The 26,204-nt window shown below is 39.2% G+C and overlaps 1 protein-coding gene across 3 annotated transcripts in view; it reads right to left on the bottom strand.

Moving 5' to 3' along the window:
- The window catches only part of GNAL (G protein subunit alpha L), a 330,636-nt gene that overhangs the window by 169,192 nt on the left and 135,240 nt on the right, over window positions 1–26,204 (bottom strand). The window contains exons 1-4 of one of the 3 annotated variants that reach the window (XM_074944651.1): window positions 24,972–25,476; window positions 24,605–24,677; window positions 23,728–23,782; window positions 23,427–23,546 (exon numbers count right to left, since the gene is read on the bottom strand). In XM_074944651.1, the coding sequence (XP_074800752.1) occupies window positions 23,427–23,546; window positions 23,728–23,782; window positions 24,605–24,677; window positions 24,972–25,110 (387 nt within the window). In that variant the 5' untranslated portion in view covers window positions 25,111–25,476. Of the gene's footprint in view, window positions 1–23,426; window positions 23,547–23,727; window positions 23,783–24,604; window positions 24,678–24,971; window positions 25,477–26,204 lie in introns of those variants that run through there. The other 2 variants (XM_074944650.1, XM_074944652.1) reach the window with 2 other exon arrangements.

The raw sequence follows: 26,204 nt of genomic DNA, 5'->3' as shown, positions 1-26,204 counted from the left end.
ATTCATCTTGTGTGAATCATAAATATTAACATTATTACTTAATATAGTAAGCAGGATTTGCAATTTAGGTTTTCCAAAATATATGAAGCTCCGATGATGACCACTGTGGGAATAATTCTGTGTGGAACATAGAGTACAAATTGCTATTGTCTTTGCAACTCTACCAGATCTAGAACATTGCACCTACGATGGACTTCCATAACCAAAGAAACAAACAATGCAACAATTCAAGACCTATGAAAACCCATAACCCAACCAAACTAAACTCAGAACTGAATACCCATAAAAGATTTACTGCAGTGTAAAATGTATTAAAACTGCTTCCACGGCAGAAAGCATTTACAAAACTTGAGGGAATTCCCCTCCCGCCATGAGAACATCAACCTTATTGTTAGAAACAGCTGATTTAGAGGATTCAGGGTACAATATTCTTTAACATTTCACTTCTGAAAATGAATTCACTCTAATTATAACAAATGGCTATATTAGAAGTTTTAGTTCAATTCTCATGAAATACCACATGCTACTACCAACTGATATCTAAAACGTTTGAACTAGGGTTGTCAAGCAATTAAAAATATGAATCATGATTAATTGTGATTAATTGTGCTGTTAAACAATAGAATATCATTAATTTAAATATTTTTGTATGCTTTCTACATTTTGAAATATATTGATTTCAATTACAAAGTGTACAGTGCTCACTTTATATATATATATTTTGATTACAAATATTTGCACTGTAAAAAAATGAAATAGTATTTCATAAGTCGAACTTACAAACATAGAATGATGTACAAAAATAACTGCATTCAAACATAAAACAATTTAAAACTTTACAGCCTACAAGTCCAATCAGTCATACTTCTTGTTCAGCCAATCACTTCAACAAACAAATTTGTTTACATTTGCAAAGATAATGCTTCCCACTTCCTGTTTACAATGTCACCTGAAAGTGAGAACAGGCATTTGCATGGCACTGTTGTAGCTGGCATCGCATGATATTTACGTACCAGATGCACTAAAGATTCTTATGTCCCTTCATGCTTCAACCACCATTCCAGAAGTTAACAGGTTCTGCTGGATAATGATCCAAAGCAGTGTGGACTGACGCATGTTCAGATGTGTGTATAAAAACATCTTCTGTATTTTCCACAGTATGCATCCGATGAAGTGAGCTGTATCTCACGAAAGCTTATGCTCAAATAAATTGGTTAGTCTCTAAGGTGCCACAAGTACTCCTTTTCTTTCAGCAGAAGGCTGATTTTCTTTTTTGGTGGTTTGGGTTCTGTAGTTTCCGCATCAGAGTGTTGCTCTTTTAAGACTTCTGAAAGCATGCTCCATGCCTCATCCCTCCCAGATTTTGGAAGGAACTTCAGATTCTTAGACCTTCGGTAGAGTGCTGTAGCTATGTTTAGAAATTTCACATTGGTACCTTCTTTGCATTTTGTCAAATTTGCAGTGAACATATTCTTAAAACAAACAACATGTGCTGGGTCATCATCAAAGACTGCTATAACATGAAATATATGGCAGAATGCGAGTAAAACAGCAGGAGACATACAATACTCCCCCCAGGAGTTCAGTCACAAATGTAATTAATGCATATTTTTTAATGACCGTCATCAGCATGGAAGCATGTCCTCTGGAACGGTGGCCGAAGCATGTATCTTTAGCGCATATAACACATAAATATCTTGCGACGCCAGCTACAACAGTGCCATGCAAATGCCTGTTCTCATTTTCAGGTGACATTCTATTTAAGTAGTGGGCAGCATTATCTCCATTAAATATAAACTAACTTGTTTGTCTTGGTGATTGGCTGAACAAGGAGGACCGAGTGGGCTTGTAGGCTCTAAAGTTTTACATTGTTTTGTTTTTGAGTGCAGTTATGTAACAAACAAACAAAAATCTACATTTAAGTTGCACTTTCATGATAAAGAGATTGCACTACAGTACTTGTATGAGGTTAACTGAAAAATACTATTTCTTTTGTTTATCATTTTTACAGTGCAAATATATATAATACAAAATATAAAGTGAGCACTGTATACTTTGTATTCTGTGTTGTAATTGAAATTGAGATATTTGAAAATGTAGAAAAACATCCAAAAATATGTAATAAATTTCAATTAGTATTCTATTCTTTAACAGTGCAATTAAAACTGCAATTAATCGTGATTAATTTTTTGAGTTAATCGCATGAGTTAACTGCGATTAATCAACAGCCCTAGTACTAACTTAGTTTCCAGAGTAACTAATGGGAGTCCTAGAACTGTAAATTCCAGCATTCATTTTTATCTTACAAGATAAGTATCTTTTTATCTTGATCACCGTTTGTACCAAGTTTTTTATGTTTTGATACATTGTGATAATGCTTTACACAGACATCTGTTATGCATCCAGCTCATAAATGACCTTCAGTACAATTTACTGTAGTGTGTAGTATACAGCGTTATTTGGTATCCACAGGAACAGTTACCAACTGATGTGAACTTCCTTCCCTAAAGAGCTTGTTTTGAATTATAAACTATTCCAGGGAAACACATTATCTTGTCTAATCAAATGTTAAAATGAGGTTAATTTCATTCCAGGGTTTTACTATGTGTTACGGAAATGTGTGTGACAGTGACCTATCATTAAGCAATAACCAAAAAGAAAGATGGTGAAAACTGAGTAACAGAGACTGCACATATGAATTTATAGCTACATTTAAAATTGTTTAAAGAATTAATCAAAATAAAGGTAAGTGCACACCAAGACTTCTATTTTTGGTAAATACATTTTATAAAACATTTATTTTTAATGTAGCCTGTATAAAAGGTTTCTAACTATAAGTAGCATAACTTGGTCATACTCTATACAGTTAGTTTAGACTTTTTTATTTTTAAACTAACAGAAAAATAAATTGTTCATGCAATATTAACATATTTTTGTTACTTTCACTCTGTGGATATTTATTCCACTGACTATTTTCTGATTAGTTAAAATTCAACCATATGACAGAAAAAGTATGTGCTTTTTCTTAAAAAGCAACTAATCTAGCTAACAGCACACACATGTAGGGCAACATATTGTTGCATATCAGAGAGCTAGTGCCAAATAAAAATATAACTCAGCCCTTCCTGGTGTCTCCTCTTCTGCTATAAAACAGAATCAACCCAGCAATCCCCTAAAGTTATTGTGCTGGAAGGAAAAACCTGGAGACTCTCCCTCCCAATTTCTGCCAGCAGGGGAAAGGAAGGGGCAAGAGCAGTGAGGGAAGAGGAAGAAATGAAAGGAAGACATATCAAAACCTTTTTCGAACCCTCCCCAATCATCTTCTACAAGCCTCTTACTGAGTGGAGGGAGGAAAGGACCCCACAGCCTGGCAATCAACTATGGAGAGTGGGGAAAAACGGGATCGAAATTAGTTTGCTGGCACTCGAAGAGTAGTAATTAGGAGGAAATATGTAAAGCTATTAAAAATATACCGTACTGACTGCAATGACTACAGCCTAGAGACAATGGATATTTTACTAATATTTTACCTTTGGCAGGAAGGCCTGGTGGGGCTGCAGCTGAACCTTGTCTTTGTAGAAGAGCATTTATGGCAGTTCTGAGGTCAAGGCTCTAATCTCAGAGACTCATCTCACCGACGTCACTGCCACCAGCAATGCAACCTTCTATGACTGGTGGGAAAAGAAGCAGGAACCCAGAGGCTCAAAGGGCGGGCCAGTGAGCCTAGAGAGAACAAAGTTAAGATCCCACTGTGGGACGGGAGCTTGTACCTGTAGGAAGCGTCTCTCAAGCCCTCTCAAGAATCTGACCGTCATGTCATGGGAAAACACCGTCTGCCCTTGGATCGGCAGGTGAAAAGCAGAGATGGCCGCAAGATGCACTTTAATGGAAGAATGCTCCAAGTCCTGTTTCCTCAAATGGAGCAGGTAGTCCAGGACAGCCTGTATGGGGGAACACGAGGGAGAGATGCCATGCTCAGATGCCCAGCAGGAAAACCTCGTCCACTTGGCCAGGTAAGTCAATCTGGTTGAGGGCTTCCTTCCCAGGAGGAGCTGTTGGTCTCCTTCCGAAGAGGGCCATTCCTGCAGGTTCAGCCACACAGCATTCATGCCAAGAGGTGGAGGGACTCGAGGTTGGGGTGTAGGAGCTGACCGTGGTCCTCTGACAGCAGGTCCAGTCAGTTGGGCAGGGGCCAAGGAGAAGCTGCTGTCAAGCACATAAACGTGCCGAACCAATGCTGGCAAGGCCATACCAGGGCGATCACGATAACCTGCACTTTGTCTCTCTTGATCTTTGCCAGGACCCTGCTGATGAATGGAATCAGAGGGAACGTGTATGTCAGGCTCCCTGACCACGACAGGAGAAAGGCATCAAAGAGGGAGCTTTTGCTTAGACGTTGCTGAGAACAGAACTGGTGGCATTTCCTGTTCAGTCTGGTGGCGAACAGGTTCACTTGGGGAGTTCCCCACCTTTGGAAGATCATGCAGGCTACTTCTGGATGGAGTGACCACTCGCGGTGAGAGGAAAAGTCTCTGTTGAGCTGGTCCACCAGCATATTCCTGACGCTGGGAAGGTGACAAGCTTCCAGATGGATTTCACAGCTGATGCAGAAGTCCCACAGACAGAGCGTCTATTGACAGAGAACCAACGAGTGTGCTCCCCCTTGCCTGTTGATGTAGAACATTGAGGCTGTGTTGTCCGTATCACCATGCCTGACAGGTGGGGGCCGGAAGACTCCGCATGCTAGCTGGACTGCTCGGAGCTCTTTGACATTTATGTGCAACTTCGCCTCCTCCAAGGACCACATGCCCTGCGTCTGGAGGTCACCGAGATGTGCACCCCGGCCGAGGTCCGAGGCCTCTGACATCAACTCGATGGAGTGAGGGGGGTTGTCGAATGGAACCCTTTCCAGGACTGTCCTGTGGTCGGTCCACCATCGCAGCGTAAGTGCACTCTGCCATGTGGGCCAGTAGGCGCAGACATACCTTGGCTGTGTCGTCAGAGGGAACACGGAGACTTCCGCGATGAGGTTCGTCAGTGTGTGGAACCTGTCCCGCAGCAGGAACGCCATGGCGCAAGTCGAGTCAAGGACTGCTCCTAAGAACGCTATCCTCTGCACTAGTGTCGACTTTTTGTCATTTACCAGAAGGCCCAGAAAGCGGCATGTGGCTTGAAGTACTGTGACATCCCTTTGGACTTGAGACATGGAACTGCCCTAGATGAACTAGTTGTTGAGGTACAGGTAGATCTGGACCCACCGCACCCAGCTGTAGCAACCCCTTTACCTTCTGCACAAGGAGACTCTCATGAGGGGGTCCCTGAAGAGGGACGGGGAAGGTGGGTGGGTAGAAAGGAACTGGAGGGTATAACTCTGTTCCACTGTGCCGAGGACCCATTGGTCCAAGATTATAGCGGTCCAAGCAGGGAGGAAAATGGAAAGGCGGTTGGAGAACACTGGGACAGATGGATCCGGGGAATGAGTCTGGCAGGTCGCCCTCAGGCACACCCTCAAAATGACTGTTTGGCCCCTTGCTTGTTATGGTTTGAGCCTGACTGGGCAGAGGGTGGAGGCGGGTGGCGCTTGTAGTCCTTGGCTCATTTGTGGGGCTAGTCCTGCCGAGGCTGGCTTCCCAGGCCCTGAGGCTGCTGCGGTTTGAACCGCTTATGTGCTAGGGCTGGGACGTAAAGACCCAGAGCTTTCAGGGTGCTGCGGGAATCCTTGAGGTCACGCAACTTGCCGTTTGTTTGCTTGGCAAACACAGCTCTGCCATCGAAGGGCAAGTCCTGCATTGACTGAAGGGCCTCAGAGGACAACTCAAAGAGGAGCAGCCAGGAGGCTCGCCGCATGGAGATAGCAGAAGCTGTGGTGCAAGAAGCAGCAGCAGCAGCGTCTGATGCCACCTGGAGGGCTGCCCTGGCTTTGGTCATGCCCTCATTGAGGATTGCTCGGAACTCCTTCTTGGAAGCCTCAGGGAGCGACCTTTCGAACTTGGCCATGGCTTGCCACATATTGAAGTCATATCAGTCAAGTAGGGCTTGGTGGTTGGCCACTCTCAGCTGAAGGCTGGAAGATGAATAAATCTTACGTCCAAAGAGATCCAGTCTCTTCGAGTCTTTATATTTGGGGGTGGCCCCGAGTTGCCCTTGCCTCTCTTTGTGGTTAACCACCTCTACCACAAAGAAATTGGGGGCAGGGTGGGAGTATAAGTACTCATGCCCCTTGGTTGGCACAAAGTACTTGCGTTCAGCCCTCTTAGAGATAGGGGCCAAGGAAGAAGGGGTCTCCACAAGGTATTGATGATTTTGGAAACCCCTTCATGAAGGGCTAGAACCAACCTGGCAGGAGCCAAGGAGCAGAGGACATGAAACAGAGTCTGAGGGCTCTTCCAGTACCTCTGCCTGAAACCCCAAGTTGGAAGTGACCCTCTTGAAGAGTGTCTGATGCGCTTTGACGTCATCCTGAGGAACCGGGCAAGGGAGCCCCGTGATAGCCTTGTCTGGAGATGACGAGGATCATGCCGGTGCTGCGGTTGGGGTTTCGGAGACTGACAGCATTCAGCAGATCTGTGTCAGACACCCGGCAATCCATGCCTCATGCTGCTCGACCGATACCGGGACGTCAAATGGGACCGGGAGCCACTACAGGCTGTCTGTCTGGAGGAGCCTCCTGAGAAGGGTGATGACGGCCGGGCGATCAGCGGTCTCTGCTCCCCGATCGGTCCCGTGATTGGTCCCAGGCGCCTGGAGATGGCTGGGACTGGTCCCAGAGATCTTGCCAGGTGGCACATGCCCCAGAGGGTCTGTGCCAATCCACTGGCGAGCAACGCCTTGAATCCCTTGATCGGTGCCCCCGGTGCTTGGACCGAAGGGGGCTCTGCTGAGCCTGCCTCTCTAGTCCTGAGGCATGACAGCTTTGCGCGGGCAAGTGATGGTGGGACGTCCCTCTCAATGGGGAATGGTACTGCTGAGGTGGGGACACATGCATAGGTCCCAACACGAGTTTTCCCCGAGACCGGGATACCACTAGAGCCGGTGTGGGTGGCACCAGAGTGTCAGGATGTCCTGAGCTGCTTGAAGGGCTACAGGCGTCAATGGCACCTGAAGCTGGTTGTGGCCTGCACCGCTATCTGGAGTCTCAGGTAAAATACAGGATGGGCTGCACTGCTCAACTTGAGCTGGGGCCCGACTTCCTGAAGGGGGCTTTGAGCTGCCCGGCATGGGTCATGGCTCTCCCCCAGCCCTCTCCTTTCCCTTACAAGAGGTAGGAGATCGTCCCTTCACGTTCTTCTTTGGCTTCATGACTGGAGCCATGGAGGGAGACTGGTGCTGGCTCGTGGATGGCGCCAGCAGAGCACTGCAAACGGAGGCCATGGTGCTCGATGCGGAGTCAGACCGCTGCTCTGATGCCGGAGAGAGTTCCAACTCCATTAGGAGCACCCTTAGATGAGTTTCACACTTCTTCTTCTTCGTGCTAGGTTTAAAGGACTTGCAGATATGGCACTTGTCACTTATGTGCTCTTTGCCGAAGCACCTTTGGCAGCTGGTATGTGGATCGCTGATGGGCATAGGCCGTTTACAGCGATCTCAGGGTTTAAAGCCTGGGAACCAGACCGTTCAGGACTAACGAAGAGTTGAGAACTACTAAGGGGGAAACTAAGAAACTACTAAGTATATACAACTATTTTACAGGTTTTCAAAGTTCGCAAGAACAGAGAATGAAACAAACGCTAGCCGAAGCAGCAGATGTTCCAGAACCGTCACTGGCAGTAAAAAGGAACAGAGGATGGGGGGAGCTGGTGGCACCCCTTATACCGCGCCACGCAGGCACCACTCCAGAGGGCACCAGAGCTGGTCCCGTATGGATACCAGAGGGAAAAACGTCCGGCACCGGTGCATGTGGTGAGCACACACACCTAATATGGAATGGACATGAGCAAGTACTCAAAGAAGAAAAGGAAAAAAAAAATCAAATCCTAAAGTAGTAAGATGTACCAGGCTGTCTATTAAAGGAAATTTTCCTTGCCTGTGTATTTTCTTGCTTTGAGATCTTCTATTCCAATCCAGACAATTACACAGAGTTCTACCCAGACAGCAACTGAAGTCTTTTAATGAAGTCATCTCTCTATCAATAGAAAGATATAGATATAAAGGACATGCCAGCTCTGAGACTTCCATTGAAAACTTCAAAAGGAACACTATAAAGTTGAAGTCTGTATAACTCTCAAATTCTAAAATCTAATTTTAAATCAGAATTTCCTACCGTGAGTGAAACTAGTTGATTCATTGGTACACTAGATTTCAAAGAAACAAAATAAACAGGGAAAGAAAATTTCTTCTCTCTTCACTCCTATGAACTAGTCCAGATGTTTGGGAGATCCCAAAGAATGAACTAATATGCTAAGAACCCAATTTTCAGAAGTTCTTACTAATTTTGTGGGTCTAGCTTCCAACACATAGGACCATATTTTCAGAGGTGTGATACACCCACAACTCCAATTAAACCAATGGAAGTGGCAGATGCTCAGCACTTCTGAACATCTATAGTGCTTACGAAGCTATGCACTGTCTCCCAGGTGGTTGTCTTTCAGATTTCCACCAGAGAAGCCTTTCTTCTTTCAGAGATCCCATTGATATGATTGAGTGTACTTTAAAAGCCTCTAAAACTTCCTTCCCAACACTAAAGTCAGCTTCTCTGATCATCTCTTGAATTCATCTGGAGACGGTCAATTTGGAAGTTCCCTGACCTTTCTTGGACCTATGGCACAAGAGGAACTGCCTCCATGAGTTCCTAAATTAATCTCTCTTGTCCTTGTAAGTAAAATATGCAGGATCTTGACAACATCCAGACAACATAGTGGATTGTGGCAAAGAGTAGCCAAGGTTATCTGGTGCTTCAGATTAAGTGTAGTCATTGTTTTAGGTCTCAATTCAGGCAGCATTTTGATGACATTGTTTTAGTGGAAAAACACACACACAGCTTCTAATTAGACATCACCTGAAACTTCCCTTCCCTGACAGCAGAAGAAATGGTGAGACAAAAAAGGATGTTTAGGCACAGTATCCCAAAAGGTTCAAAGGACCAAAGATCAATCAGCACTAAATTCAAGCCCCAGATGAAGATAAGGATATATTTTATTTTTCATACACACACACACACACACACACACACACACGTTGCAGTCCTAACTTCTCCATAGTTTTCAATAATCAACACATCTGATGGCTAAGGAAATAATGATCCAGTAAGCACCAGAAACTACATTAGCTGTTCAGCATAGTTTAGTGGGCACTCAAGCCAATGTTCAAGGCAGTCCGAAGCAAATGGATGAGCTCTGTCTACTGGAAGGGATCCACTCCGCTCTGCTAAATTAGTGGGGGACAGGAGGAGAAGAGTTTTCTAAATATCAGAATAAGCCAGGGGAAAAAAAGGGTTTTCAAGAGCGCCCCACTGTACATCTAACTTTGCCCAACTCATAAAATTTCTTTAGAATTGTGAGTTCCATAGACAAGTTATAAACATGAAGTGTGGTGCAGAAACAAATGAGGGGTTAAATTCACTAATATCAAGTTATTTGCTGTATGCTTTATAAAGTAGCCTTTATAGGATAGATAAGAGACATAAATGCTACGCATAACCATTAGTCTCGACACCACAAGGACTCTGACCCAGAATCAACAAGATCTGATGGCAAGTAGTCTGACAGGGCTCTGTACATTTATGTTTACCAGTTCTGCATGCCACAGCTTCCTTAGCCAGTTCAGAACTATGTAGAATGGAGGTTCCAGGAGACCTACCTATTTTCTGTAAGTCCCTAGCAATCACAGGCCAGGCAGGAAAAGACAACAGGATGAAGCACCACTTGTACTGCCAGCTTGTTTTATTCTGGTGTCTTAAGGTATGTCTACACTGCAGCTGGCTTGTGCCAACTGACTTAGGCTCATGGGACTCCGGGCTAAGGGGCTGTTTAACTGTGGTGTAGAGACTGAGCTCTGCCCCCGACCCCCTACTTTGCAGGGTCCTAAATACCAGGCTCCAGCCTGAGCCTGAATATCTTGTGAAGACCCGCTAAATCAATCACCGATCGCTCTTCTGTCGACTCCTGTACTCCACCGGATCGAGAAGAGTAGGGGGAGTCAACAGGAGAGCATAGTGTGGACCTCACGGTAAGTAGATCTAAGCTACGTCAATTTGTGTTATGCTATTCACGTAACTCAAATTGCGTAGCTTAGATCGACTTTTCCCTTTAGTGCCGACAAGGCCTCTGTCTCTTTCATCACAGATCCATTTCTGGTATTCCTTGACTATTTATGTGGGCCAGAGTTGTGTATCTGACTGGTTTCTGATGAATATATTCTTTAATCTTACTTGGAAAATGCTGAAGGGACAGTAGGGCTGTCTTAGATCTCTGGATGGGCCATTTCCTCTCTTTTAGTAGTACCACCGGCTTTTAGTCACTCCTTTGCTCATGTGAAAGTATCTCAGCACTGAAGAGATGTGGAAAATCTAAATATGATACCCCACAAGATCCTTTCTTTAGGTTCTTAATACTCACCTACCATGTAAGAGACCGTCAAACATTAAGACAAGTTTTAGCAGTTTCTGATAATCCTTTTAGACACTGCTTTCCATTGGGGGACAAAACACAGTTTACAGGAGCCTCAAATGAAAGTGAGCTTATGAGATTACTCTGAGGCTTGCTGCCATAAATCTCAGTATGACAAAGTACAAATGGGATTAAATGTGTAACAAAGATCCAAAACAAGAGAGAAAAAATTCATGCTGGAAACTTGAAATAAGGCATTTGCTTCTTTACTGTAAGCAATGCTCGAAGACCTCAGTTTCATGATTCTTTAATTCAAATGTAAATAATTTTCAACAATAAAAAATGAAGTCTCCAAATTTGCATGGGACTAAAGTGAGCAAGATCCCGTAAAGTAAGAAACATTTGAGAGACCTCCTTGTTGCCAGTAAGACCAAGGCACACAGGCACCTCCATTCCAAAATTTTCCAGGAGTAAAGCAAAAACTGAACCTGACACTTCACCTCAGTTATCACCTCCTTAGTAAGTAAGACACTGACCAATCAATGATGAACTGTTCTCCCAACTAAATCCTGGGAAGAAGAAGAAATCTTTTTTCCTTGTTTATTGTGCACCTATGGTTTTCTAACAAATTACAGAACTACTTAATCACTATCTTAGCTACTGTTCTGTGTTTTGACACAGATCAGCTAGTCATCCTTCCTCCTTAACATGGTTGCTAATAGCTACCTTGCTCTTAGGAAAGGTTCTTAGAACTGTGCCCAGGCCAAATGGAAAGCCTTCCTGGAAACACTGCCCAGGATAGCAAAGCACAGGAACTGCTGATGGGGCTAGAGAATTGGGACATGAAGAAACCCAGGGAACCACCTGTTAGAACTACGGACCCAGTGCTTGACAGTCCTGCTGCTGTTTGATTTTTTAGGATGAGTGGATGGGAAAGACCATGCTGTACAAGTACCTTTCCCGATTCATATATGCTTTTTCCCCTTAAGCAACAGGCTAGAGAAAGATTCCTGGAAGCAGGGGAGCTGGAACAATTTGTATAGTGGGGGTGCTGAGAGCCACTGAAACAAACTGTAAACCCTGTATATAACAGAAACCACTTCAAGTCAGGGGATGTGGCAGCACCCCCAGCACGCCTAGTTCCAGCACCTATGCCTAGAAGGCCATAGAGGAGGCAGACAGGTGTTAGGATGGAGCGAGTAAGAGGACAGAAACGTGATCCTAGGAATGGGGAAGGTCAGGGGGCCATTTCAAACCTTGAGCTGGATCCCAGGTTAGTGACCATTTTTCCGTGACAGCATCTCTTTACCTGCTGGGATCCTTCAGAGTTAGAGCTTCCCTCCCCACCCACACCCAGTTCAGGCAGAAAAGCCCTTGCTGACCTATTCTCTAAGTGAAATTATCTAGTTTGCCATTTTTTAAATGGCAGACAGAAAAAAATTAATATTTTTTTTCAATTCAACCCAGATAACCTGACAGTATTTAGTGGATATCGTAATATTTCTTTGCCAGCAATATAAGATTCCTCCTCACTCACCATAACATACAAATATATTTAACCTTTCTTCTTCTTTACCATTTCTTGTTGCCATTTTAATGTGGCCGTGAGCCAGTTTTTGGGAGCGGATTTGTTTTATACAGACAGATCCCTCAAAAGTGTTTTACAGCTTTCTAATTCTCCATACTGTGAAAAAGCTTTGAGAAGTGAAACTGATTTACTTGAGCTTTCATCACAGCACATAGGTCATTTAGCAGAGCACAGGCAGAGGGAACATAGATAAACAGAGGAGAAAAGTAAATTTCAAAAATATTTTAATAGTGAGCAGAGGCCTCCTCAACCAGCAACCCCTTCCCTATTTCTGCTCCTTTTGTCAATCTACAGTACTCTTTCCCATAAACCACATGTTCTGAATCATTTAAGACCTAAATTGACATAAAAATAACACATGTTCTGCTGCTTGCAGCATTTCCCCAAGGGAGATCAAAAAGTTCAAAACATTTTTTTCAAGTGACACAGGATAACAGGAATGGCAAGAGAAAAAACTGTGACATCATGGTATGTTTAAACATCATATTTCTCTAAAAAGAATAAGGGTTATTAGCAATGGCCTTCTCCAATGCTACAGCAGACTAATCATTTCCAAAAAATGTAAATAACAATGAGCAGATCTGAAAGCACAGAAATCAACCAATTAACAATGGCTAGTTTAAACAGCAATTGGAGATAACTGGATGTTCCTTTACCTATTTATAATACAAATAAAACTAAAAGATAAAGTATTTATTGTATACGTTTTCCTTAGTCCTATTTAGGTTTCTGTAAAGTGCTGCTTGGAAACTTGGGGGCGGGGAGGGAGGAAATCTATATAGAATTTCACCCTGCATACTATCTGTTTTTCCTTTTGTTTTAATTACTAAGTACTTTTACATGAAAAACAGAATCTCTGCTCCTCAGCTGGTTCATCCTGTTCTTTATTTCCCAACTCGTGTTGTTATCTTCTGTTTACAATATAATAATTCACTCATCAACGGAGGCCTCATCTACATTAGAAAGACGAGCCATTGCTGACAATGGACATCAGCCATGGGTGAAGCTGAACGAGTGCTGAACAAAGTTTAGTGTAAGTGTATGAAAGACAATGTTCAGTACCATTTCAAGAAGAGGTTAAAATCTCACCAAGTTCTAAAAAATAACTCATGGTTCGGAATTAAAGCTGTTGTGGAGAGATGACTATACATTCATTTCTTTGCAATTGATAATAATAAGCCTACTATGTGGACAGATTTAAATGGCGCTTAACTATTCAGTTCCTTGCTCTTAGGTGGTTGGGTCTTAAAAGTAACATGACAAGTAAGTACACTGTTGTTATTTTAGAACCTTTCACTGCTTTCTGAAACAAAATGTTCGTTTCCCAAGTGTTTTTATTCATTTTTCCTTTTGTAAAGGTAAAAATTAAGTTATTTTCTAAATTTTAAATAAATGGGATGGAGTAGTCTGCAGGTTATTAAATTAAAGGTGTGACCACAGATGGTCAAGATAATAGTGGTTAGAAACTAACATCCATAATCCCCCAGTTAGTTTGAAATTGTTATGTAAAACATCCATCAGTGGGCTACTAGCCAAAATGTTCAGGGATGCAATCCCATGTTCCATGTGTCCCTAAACCAGCATTTCTCACATGTGGCCACCAGGGGATTTTTCTGCGGCCAGGACAGTCTCCTGGGCAGAGATCTGAGGTGGGAAGGGGAGGGGGGCAGCAGCCTGCAGCGCCCAGTTGTGGCTCCTGGATACACTCCCTTGATGTTTGCTGGCACCACCAGCCAGGAATTGGCACCCTGCACCACACAGCCTCCAGGGGCTCTGGGCAACACCTCTGCAGACACATGGGCTACTCACAGGTGCAGGGCTCTGGTCCAATTGTGCATTATAAATTGCAGGATTGGGGCCCATGTGTGTAAATCTCTTAAGGCCTGATTTAACACCCATTGAAGTCATAGCCTCCCTCAATCCCCCAGTTAGGTTGAAGTCAGAGCCTCCCATTGACTTCTATGGGCATGGGATTGTACCCACAGAGTAGTAGAAAAAAAGCACAATTGCACGTAAGCAACACATTGCTCTAATATCTTGCTTTAGTGACTGTAGAATACATTCTGCCAGGTTTTTCTCTTCTCTATCAGTTTTAGTGAGAGAGAATCTAGTTTAGTTTTCAAGTAATGGCAATTTCTTAAATATTTTACTATTTATGAAAACTGCACACTGGATAAATTTTGACTTTTGCAATCTAGACACATTTATAAAGCATTTATCATTGTGGGACTGTACCTGAGCACTGCATTTGAATTACAGTAGAACCTTTAAAAAAAATCAAGTAACTGGGATTTGAGAAATTCATAACATTGAACAACTCATAAAATTGAACATCTCAAAATTACATTAGGTAAGATGCATAGCTAATTTATTAATCATTCAATGAGCATGCTAACAACAAACAGTAACAAATGTAACCATGTGCCTGTTATAATCCTGCTTTGCTCACTGCTCAAGTACATACATTGGACCTTGCTGATTGAGGGATAAAAATAGTTCATATAACCGATCATTCACAAGATTCATAAAAGCAGGGCTGTTAGTGATGCTACCCTTAGTTAGCAAGTAAAGTCTATTTATGTTCCAAATTTTATGAAAATTCAATTTCATTTGCAGACAAAGGGACACAAAAAATTAGATATCTTGCAAAATTTTCTAAAAGGATATTGTCTTAATTACAAAAAGAATAATTTATTCAAGCTTTTCTAGAGTTCAATGTAATTTAATCTTAAAACTTTGAATGCATGAGGATTTTCCCCATCCCTTTCTTCCTTAAAATTACAAAAGGGATAAAAGCTAGCCTTAACTATGCACAGGGTAACCACTTCTTCTCAAAAAGAAAAGGAGTACTTGTGGCACCTTAGAGACTAACCAATTTATTTGAGCATGAGCTTTCGTGAGCTACAGCTCACTTCATCGGATGCATACTGCAGTTTCCACAATATGCATCCGATGAAGTGAGCTGTAGCTCACGAAAGCTCATGCTCAAATAAATTGGTTAGTCTCTAAGGTGTCACAAGTACTCCTTTTCTTTTTGCGAATACAGACTAACACGGCTGTTACTCTGAAACACTTCTTCTCAATACACCACTGCTTGCAGAGGACAGAACCCGGCTCCTACAGCTCTAAAAACACAGGCTTCAACCATCTAAGCTGAAGGAAGAATTCTGGTAGCTGCCAGCTACTCAATGGTCCTTACATTCCTTAAGGTACAGCCACAAGTCAATGGAGGGCAGCATGTTCACATAAAGAGAGCCCTGTCCGATTCTTATCCATAGTGTCCGCTGCTAGTCCCAGTCAAGTCAATGGAAAAATACACCCACTGTCCTGAATGAGCAAAATTCAGCCCATAACGCCTATTTATATGTAAATATAGCTCAAAATTAGGGTAGATTCTGAGCAAAGCCACATGACCGAAAGTGCTGTAAAGATAGAGCTCGTGATGGAACTGTTTTTGTTCTTTGGGAAAACCATCCACTTCTACCTAAATTCATTTTTCATCATCTCCCCCACCATGCCCCCTACCCAGAATTTTAATTCTGCAAATAAAAATATTTTAACTCCCAAATACTGACTGTGCTACTGCATTATTTCATATGGTTTTCTCAACTAAAATTTTACAAGAAAACATAACCTGATCAAGTTGGCTATTTTTAATCTAAGGTATGTTGTTGGGTATTTGCCTGACTCTGAGAAAACAGGATGTAAACAGAGGTACAAAAACAAAACTAATGTCAGGTAATTTCAGTAGACTACACCAGTAGCATGTAGTTGTATTAAACATTAGTCCATGGTAATAACAGGCACTACTATGAAATATCCTTTCAGCTAGGTAGTTAAAATTGTAAAACTGCATCAGAGTGAGGATGTATAAGGCAAGGAGGACAAACTGTAAATATTACTCCAATATTTGGACTATCAGGATCTACAATTTAAACAGAATGACGTTTAGTTAAATAATTCAATGCATTCATTGTTTTAGCATCACGGTAACAACCCTGTAAGTTAAGGCTGAAAAGACACGTTTCCCTCTATGGTTTCTGTTAATAACACACTCAAATACTTTTTGGGATGGAAATTTCTCATCTTATGCTGGAAAGCTGCAAAAAAAACATAGTATAAATAGATGGGAAGACAAGAGGGGAAGGTTGATCTTTTCTGTACTATAATAATTCAAAGCTATATTTACTTTTCATAATATTGAGGTGGGGAAGATGCCAAAACCAAACATGGAATTCAAAACCTGCATCAAAACTCTACCCGTCCCTGCCCAACTCTTCTCTCTCCTCTCACTAATTGTGACTCCACTGAGAGATGATGCCTGTGTTTGTCTATGGCTCCCCGCCAGAGCTTTACCCAGGCAAACCATTGGGGGCCTATGTAGTTTGCCATTTCTCTCCTGCAGCAGAAAAATGCTATTTTTTTAAAATAACAATTGCTAGCTGTTGTGGCCTTGAGACTTTAACTGTAATGAATGTGCTGTATTAACTCTTCTGAATAATTTCCATGAGACTGGAGGGGAGAAGAAACTTATTGCTTTATTTCCATTCTGCATAGTATCTAAATCAACCCAAGATCAGGTTTACTTTTCCAAGCTTGAACATAATATAAATAACGCCTTCATCTTAAAGGAAAGAAAAGCATTTAAATAAGGGAAATTTATTTGTAAACAAGAAAGCTTGGGATTCATTAAGGGAACTATATATTATAGTCACGTTAAATTTTAATGCTCAGGTGCCTTGAACTATAAAAATGGAATCATCATCAAGCAATGAACATTTAAAAAAAATAAAATCAGATTTGGATATTTCTCGTGCACTAGAACTGTAACATCCAAGGCTTTTGTTTTCAATATGGCCTTGCAAATAAACTATCCTTGTTTAATTTTGTATTAAAAATAATACAAAATAATATTTCTTTTGATTCTCTCCCAAAGTACTGATGACCACCTAACAATATTACAATAAGCAGTAAGTAACAAAGAAAATTAAAGTATGTACTTGCTCTCACATATGCGACATGCCCACTCGGTTTCCTTATACATCAACTAATTAGAGCAACTAAGATTCAGTGTATTAAGCTAATGGAAAACAGACACATCTACACTAAATCTGTATACATACATGTACTAGAGGAAAGGAAGCACCAGAAATTCAACTTCAGTGTCAGTTGCTAATTAATTGTTAGTCTGTATCACAAAACAAGTGCTACTGGAACCAAAAAGAAATCTCATGCTGTTACATCAGTGCTACTTTTTCCAATATCTCCAGTTCTCACAATGTTCACCTTTGTGCAAAAGAAAAAAAAGTGGCTACCAATTGCATTCATATGTATATTATTTTTCCACGTCCTATGTGCCCCTTTTCAGTATCCTCCTCCTATAGTTTTGGAAGTGTTAATCCAAGGCATTTCCTTTCCATATTTGAGAAATAATACATTTAAGAAAAAAACAAAAACAATGTATTGTTAAAGTTTCAGTCTATATCTTAGAATTTGAAGAAACCCAAAAGATATAATTCTTTAACTTTAAAGAGCAAGTAGGTTTTTAAATTTTGACTTGGTAGTGCTGCAGTACTTAAAATGTGATGCTCAGAGGAAATTATAAAGACTTATGGCCCTCTACCCCCATCAAAAATAGTAAGTAAATCCCTAAAGTAAAGTCATTAAGAGACGTAACAAAGCAAACTCAAACCAAGCCATGTCTGCCAATATTCAGACTATTTTTTCCATCTATTTTGACCTTTTCACTTATAGTGTGGTACATTTTCTCATACCTAAAGAACATGCAAACCTTATGAAAAACCACAAATATAAGATGGTATTATTACACGATTCCTTTGGGGGTTAGATCAAGCATGAATTACAGGAAAAAATAAACATTTTGTGGCCAATTGGGGTGTTAACTAACTGAGTGACACCAATTTTTTTAACCATTTATGGACTTATTCATATAGTGGTTTTCATTTTTATTTAGATACTTATTTGGGATACAACTTTTATTACACAAGGGTCTAATTTTATACTCTTTACTCAAGCAAAATGAGTTCAACACTTGTTACATATATTGTGTCTGTCAACAATTACTAGACTGTATTACAGCTCTGAATAAAGGTTTACTAGCACTGTTTTAAAATGATATGATAAAATGCTTGAAGAACGTCTATGGAATTTTTAAACCTGACCACAAATATTTTCCTGTTTTTTTTAAAAGGTATCAACATACAATGTTGATTTTTAGGGGGAAAATTGAAATGATGCTATGAAAACCTCAAACTACAATACCCGAGTAAAGTGCAAAACACTAAAAATAAAGATAATTTTAAATATTTTTTACTGTCAATATCTTCATTAATAGTTTGCTTTTAAAGGACTGCATTTGAGAGCAGATTACAGATTATTACACAACTGTGTTCTAAAATTGTATTTTAGACTAGCATTCTAAATTCAGCACATTTCTCTTTAGAGAGAAAGAACAATTTTCTGTTTAAAAAAGGTTTAACAAAGTGCTTCATATCTCTAACAGTATTCGAAATTTTTAAAAAGTGAGCAAAACATTCTTTTGGGACCCCTAACAAAAGCGATTTGCTAAATTGCACCAGCATTCATGTTTACATGTTTTCTATATTAGTCAGTGATTCAGTCTGATTAGCACTACTAAAGTAACATCAGGAAAACACTTGACTACTCAGTTTTAATTACTATACTTAGCTTCTCCACTACCTGTTATATGCATACCTAAGGTTGAGTTAAACATTCTGTGGAATAGAAACAAGTGTATATATTTAGAAAAAGAGCTTAAAACTACTTTAAAGATTTAAGGAAAGCAAAGGAAAAAGGCAACTTGTGGCAAGCAAGTTTGAAGTGCCTATTACATTCAAATATTTCGTTGAAGTTCAATAGTCTTTAACAAATACATGCTTATATAATACATCATGTTTTTCCACAGCTAGTAGCATAATATGCCCTTAATATGTTCAACCCGCTTCACAAAGGGCAAAAAAACCCCATCAATACAGGATTTAAAATGGCACAAGTCAATTCCTGTTAACTTTAACAAATATCAGTCAACACTTTGCCAAAAAATAAAATAAAAATCCTCTCCTAAATACACCACAGATGTTTCCACTTCAATTGTAAAATCCCTGTGCAGATGCTATACTTAACAGCAGTATAAGAATAATGGTATTAGACTTATATAATGCAATTGTAAAAAAACTGAACATACAATATATACATTAAGTACATAAATATTTTGACACTTTCTTCCTTTTCTTTGATTATGTAAAGTCCTGCAAAAATATAATGGTCAAAGACATATTATTAATATTCATAAGGCTATGCAAAAATATACCTACAAATTACAATAATAAAGCAATGTGTTATTGAATGTGTCAGTCAGCCCAAGGTAAGTTTTTTGGTAAAAATATGTGAACATTTAGTAACGTAAATGTATAGCCTCATGATTCTAATCAAAAGTAATGAAAGACAACACTAAAATAGGAAATTGGAGATAAATTAGCAAAAAGCCCAACCTTACGACAACTTCACTAAGTAAAATTAAACATTTTAACATGTAAAATTATATATTTCTGCACAAATACTATGGAGGTACACTGAAGAATTTAAAGACATTACAAAGCAATTTACTCTTTAAAATTAATTTTACAGCATTAGTGAGGTTAGATCTTCTGCAGTTATTTTAAATAAATAAATAGATAAATAAAATAAAAATCTCTCAACAACATGTAGATTAAAAAAACAAAACAAAACAAAAAAACCCAACCACCTCGCCCTCCCTCATGCTAGTCCTTTGTCTGAAGATGAAATCCTGGCCCCATAAAAGTCAATGGAATTTTTACCATTGACTTCCAATGGGGCCAAGATTTCAATCTGAGAAAATAAATTTGTTTTCAATGCACTTATTTTATGAAGACAGCTTTTCAAAATTAGAACCACAATTAATTCATGTACTTTAAATAAGCATATCCAAGTATACCCAGTGTATCATAAATATACCTAAACTATTCTCCAAAAAGTTTGGCCCTATTGTGGCATCTGTTTTTAGGCTGAAATCCTCGTATTTCAGTAGGGACTTCTTAAAGATGAATAGGATAGTACAGTCCTTTTATCACATTACATGTAATTTATTTGAAATTCATATTACACCAGGAAAAAAATTATATCAAAGACTAGACATTGAAAACTATCTAAAAATGTTTGGTAAGTTTTTAGTGATTACTGAGACTTCTTTTATTGTCCTAATAAATTTAAAATATACTGATTGAAATCCTTGCCTGATTGAAATCAAAGGCAGAACTCCAACTGACTTCAGTTGGGCCAAGGTTTAACCCAGTATCTTCACAAATTAAAAGAAATAATATTTACTTTAACTATTATAACATCCATACTAGTAAAAACTTGACTAGCATTTCCATAATAAAAAAGAGTTACTTTATCACATTTGAGAAGATAACATATTACACTGCAAATGTAACACCTGACCAAACACTTAGTTCAGTGATTTTTTTTTCTTTGTGCAGTTTTAAGTGGACCTGATAGTATACATCAATGATTTATTGATTTACCAAATATTTAGACTAACTTTCCTGTTTCAGAAGGCCATATTCCATATTTCTAATGTTAATTATAGAATTACTAAAACTTAACAGAAGATGTATAATTGAATATCCTCCCTGATACAACACTTATTTTAATATCTGTCCTTATTTTAAAAAATGGGTCAAATGCTATGCCAGTAGAAAACATTATTTTACTCCAAGTTACAAACTTTGGACCTTATCCTGCTTCCACTGAGGTCAATGACAAAACTCGCTTTGACTTATGTTATAGTAAAATCAAGCCCTAAAGCATGGATTTTTCAATCTCACAGCAAGTCTAGACTACAAAATTAAATCGACCTAAATTACGTCTATGTACAGCCACTGCAGTAGCTTTTGCATGTTCATGCTATGCTCCTCATGTCAGTGGTGTCTCTCCTCACCAGGAACACTTGCACCGATTTAACTGTCAGTGTGGGGCATTGTGGGACAGCTTCTGAAAGGCAGCAAGTTGATGTAAGCAATGCAGTGACTACACTGATACTGCATCGACCTAACGACATCGACCTAAGTGCTACGTCTCTCAAGGTGGTGGAGTTATTAAGTCAGTGCAGTGGGTGAGTTACATCAGTGAGAGCTACATTTTAGTCTAGATATTTACAAAGTTAGGTCAATATAAACTGCCTTATATCGACCTAACCCTATAGTGTAGACCAGGGCTCAGTCTTACTCACATGATTCCCTGGAAGCAGAACCATATTAAAATTATAAAAGATATTACCTAGCTAAAATGTAGATATGTTAAAAGTACTAAATCTAGGAAAAACAAAAAATGTTTTTGCTTTCCTCTAAATCAGCATTAGTTTTCTTCTTTTATTTTTTAATTGAGTACCATTCTTATTTTTAAACAGCTATATCACACCATTTCAAATAACCTTTTTTTCTAAAAGACAGTTTAATCTAAAAATAACAATAAATTGTTCTGCACTCCTTAAGTTTTCTTAAAATCAAAGTAGATTTAGAGTCCATATGGAAATTAACATATATTAGTTATTCCAACCAAAATTTCCAGTTGAACCTGTCAGGTTTGCTAATATGTAGAGTAAATAATTACTCAAATTTGCACTGCTATCCTTATTAATGTAGATATATACTGTGTGTGACTGAGAGAGACAAAGAAAAATATAGAACAAGTCTGAAGATAAACAAAAATAAAAATGCCACACTTTAGCCCACTTTAAGACATGGAAAAATAGACATACTTATAAAGACTTGCAAAGGATGCTGTATATTAATTTATTTTATACAAATTATTAAGGGGCAATATTCAAGAAAAAAAATGAAAAACCAAAGAAGAAATCAAATGCTAAAGTTAGTGAAATAAACTTCAGAACTCAAACATAAATCAAAGACTGTTTAAGTCAACCTCAAATTCCATTTCAAAAAGGACTTTGTCATTTTCAGTAACTCATATCCACCAAGTGAACAATCATACAGTATGTGGGTGTACCCTGCAGTTGCAGCTTTCTCAGCATCTGAGTTCTATGTTAAATTGTAACTCTACAAGATGTCTGATTATTTATTTATTTAATTTAATATTGAACCTTCAAAGCACTAGATTTACCAGAAGCAACAAAACTACACACCAGAGTGTGTTAGTAATATATTAAAGAAACAAGTATTATTCCTCCCATTTCCACCTGCAAGTTAGACTGGCTTTAACAGCCTGAAGACACCCTACAGTAAATGACTGCTTTGGCAATACTAATAATACAAACAACTCATAAGCTTTTAACCAATGACAGAAAACATTATTCAGTCTTCATTGTATCCAAAACAAACTGCTATTGATATCCACATTTTAGAATTAATTAAAAAATGTACGATTACAGACAATAAAACTCCACTAATACTCAAAACTTCTAGGCAATTTCTTTCACACACAACGAAACACACCATCCATGTTTCTATAAGCAATAATTAACATCTAAAGAGCAAGATAATCCAATGTAAATAGCAGTATCCATCTGCAAATTAACCTAAATAAAATACTTTGAATTACACTACCGATGAGTGACTACTACAAGACCATCAATAGGTTTTTTACATTTCTACCCAGCCCTAAGATGGCAGCATTCATGCACAACTAAAATAAAGAATTATATCTCCTGTTCTCATTGTTCACTGTTTATTCCAGCAACATAATACAAAATTTGAATTAAATAAATAAATAAATAAATAGGTGATGAAGACACCTTAGTTGGCCATCAGATATTTCAAGTTCTTAGTATGAAAATTAATAAGAATGAAAAAAGCTACATACATTCTTAAAGCTACATACATTATTAGTTTCTCTGTGCTTCTGTTTCTTAAGTATATATGGTAATTCCTCAGACTGATGTCCTGCTGTACCAAATTATGCCCAGAAAACTATCTTTCACAACAATGCTAAATTGAGACACTGAAATTTCAAATAATCTTAAATTTCTTTGCATTTCGTTTTCCTCCTTAAAACAAACAAACAAAAATTACTAAAGCACAACTTAACAACATTAAAAACAGGCGCAACACCACACAATGTTAAAACAGGTAACTTGGTAATAATGCTGCGACAAACTTGTTTTAGCAAACACCTTCCAAATGGTAAAGAAGTCATTTCACAAATCAAAGCCAGAGTTTTGTGTTCTCTTTCAAAATTAGGAAAAACAGCTTTTTTTTTTTTTTTTTTACTCTTACCTGTGTATAGTCAAAGTCAGAAAGTGGAGCTATACTCTTGATGTAGTCCATTCGAAATTGGTTTTCTGGATTGGCCAGTGGAACTGGGGGTATTAAAGTGCCCATTGCTGAAACTATAGTCTAGAATTGGATAAAACAAAAACAGACACTTTAATCTGGCTAAATCTAAAATACAGGATCAATAGAAGATAATCCAGTCTGATCAGCAAAATGGGATTTCTCTACACAATCCTAGAGAGCATAATACTTTTGGCTTCCAGTGTACAGAAGCATTTAAGCATAGTATAAAATGTGTTCTTACCACAATCGCATCTTTAACATTTTTCCGAATATCCAGTATTTTCTGTTTCTTTTCTCTGAATTAAAACAGAATTAACAATTTAATTTCTCTCTCAAACCAATTCATTTAAATTGCATTCAGAATATTTTACTGACTGCTTATTTGCTATTTAACCTTTATGACAAACTGACTGAAAAGAACAGTAAGAATATTTTCCATCCATCACTTTTGCACATTCTGCAAAAAACAGTGAAAACAGATCTCTGCCTATTCTGTCACATTAGATAGTCATAACCACATCTGCAAAGCTTTCCTGGTGGGACTGGAAGTCATTCTTTCATTCCTATAGCATGCTAAATCTATTCCCCTACAATTTAGAACACATATTGTATAGTTAAAAACCTTATATATCTAAAATTAGCACACAATTAATATTAAATACTGGCAATCAGTTTTTCAGAGAGAAATCATGTAACCCAAGAATACATGATGATTACATTCATGCAAATTGGTTTCAGTTTTATGCTAACCACCACCAGAAAAACCGCAGCAGCCCTGTCATCCTCTGTATGAATTGATATATATCTCTATATTGCACACAGATACAATATTAGTTATTTGCTGCTATGCAAAAAGTAGTCGCCATGTTGTTGCTACACAGGGGCCTGTCAAGCGCTGCAGTAGCAACAGTGTAAAATACAGTAGAGGGGCAGGAGCAGAAAATACAAATATATAATAGTAGTAATTCCTTGAATTTTTCTTTGTTTGCAAGCCAGTGTCAAACCTCCAACACACACACAGGGTGGAGGAAAGAGATAAATTATTCAGTATGTTGTGTGTTAATATGTTTCAAATGTATATTTACAAATAGAAGACACAAAATATCAATTATTCTTACTCTGAATTAAATCCATTGACATGCAGGATCCTCATTTGTTTCACAATAGTGCTTTTTCCTGATTCACCAGCTCCTGGAAGAAAAAGACAGAACACTGTCATGTACACACGTTTTTTTTTTGGTGACATGTTAACAGCATCTCCCACCTCCAACAGCATTTATATATATGTATCCATGTGGCTCCCACACAGAGCTCAATCTGTGCACTTTTCACATATTGCTCATTAAAATTGCCTGCATTTTTTGTATCTTACACACACACACACACACACACACACACACTAATCACATAGCTTTTCCGTTATACCCCTACCATGGGGAGCGCAGGCAACTGCACCTTCATCTCCCCCCCAGCCGCCTTCCTTACCCAGCAGGAGCAAACGATGTGTGGCTTTATAAGCCAGTCTCTCTTTCTGTAACTGCTTCTCTATTTTTTTGTTGGCTTCTCGCTGCGCTTTCTCATCGATACGCTGATCTTCTGTTTTGCTGTTGCCCAAACACCCCATTGCTGCCGCTTAGGATGGATGTCAATTTGTGCTCTTTCTATAGAGATTTATTTACAGGAAATATGTAAGAGATGATAGGTATTTATATCCCTGCGACGGTTTCTCTTCTCTTTCTTCCCCCGGTCGCTCAAATAAAATGGTCTCTAGTCGCTTTCTGATCAAACACAGTTTGTTTTTTCTCCCCCAAAGAGGTACAAGGAGCAACGGGAGAGAGAAAACGCTTTTAAGCTGAAAAAAAAATCTGTACAAAAATGTCTAACACACAACGAAAGCGAGAAGAGCTCCTCCTGGAAACCAGCCTAACGCTGCTCTCCTCTCTCCCTCCCCTCCACACACACACAATCCCTATATTTCTCTGTAAAGGTCTATTTTTGTCTTTCTGTGCTCAGCACTGCCTCTTTCTGTGAGACCAGGAAACAGTCAAACTACAAACCTCACACAAGCGAAGAGAGAGGGAAAGACGTAAAAGCTGGATGTACCTGGATCGTGTTGGATTTGTCCTGCAGCTTGCCAATTTTTTACCCCGAAAAGCGCCAAATTGTGTCACAGAAATAGAGTTCTAGTCTTAGGCTCCTACTTAAATTAATACTAATAAATAAAATAAATAAATAATCTAGATCCTGATGAATCCCAGAGAGCATGATTTCTACAAAAACCCTGAGCCAGTATCTGAAGCCTGCCAAATTTTGGCCCCAAGATGCCAAATTCTGATTTTCTTCATAGAGAAGTCTAGCCCTGTGGTACCAAATATGTTCTGTGGTACCAAATATGTTCTGGATTTTGGTACATCAGACCTGCAAAAACCCAGATCTCATTCATGGATCCTACCCCATCAATTTAATTTTTGGCTTTCAACCCCTCCCCCCACCAACCCCTCCCCACACCAAAATTCCTTGGCATTCATAGAGAACAAGTATAACTTACTATACTAAAAAAATCTGGATTCCGATACACCCCAGTACATGATTGCCACAAAAATCCAGCTCCTGCTCCTGCTCCTGGATGTTGGCAATTTTTGGCCCTAAACTCCAAATTCTAGTCTAAGCAGATAACAAGGGTAGCCATCCCTCCTATTACACTGGAAAGAATCTGGC

Source organism: Natator depressus, chromosome 2, assembly GCF_965152275.1.
Source record: "Natator depressus isolate rNatDep1 chromosome 2, rNatDep2.hap1, whole genome shotgun sequence".
NCBI classification, from domain to species: Eukaryota; Metazoa; Chordata; order Testudines; family Cheloniidae; genus Natator; species Natator depressus.
This window is presented reverse-complemented; position numbering and strand designations above follow the sequence as displayed.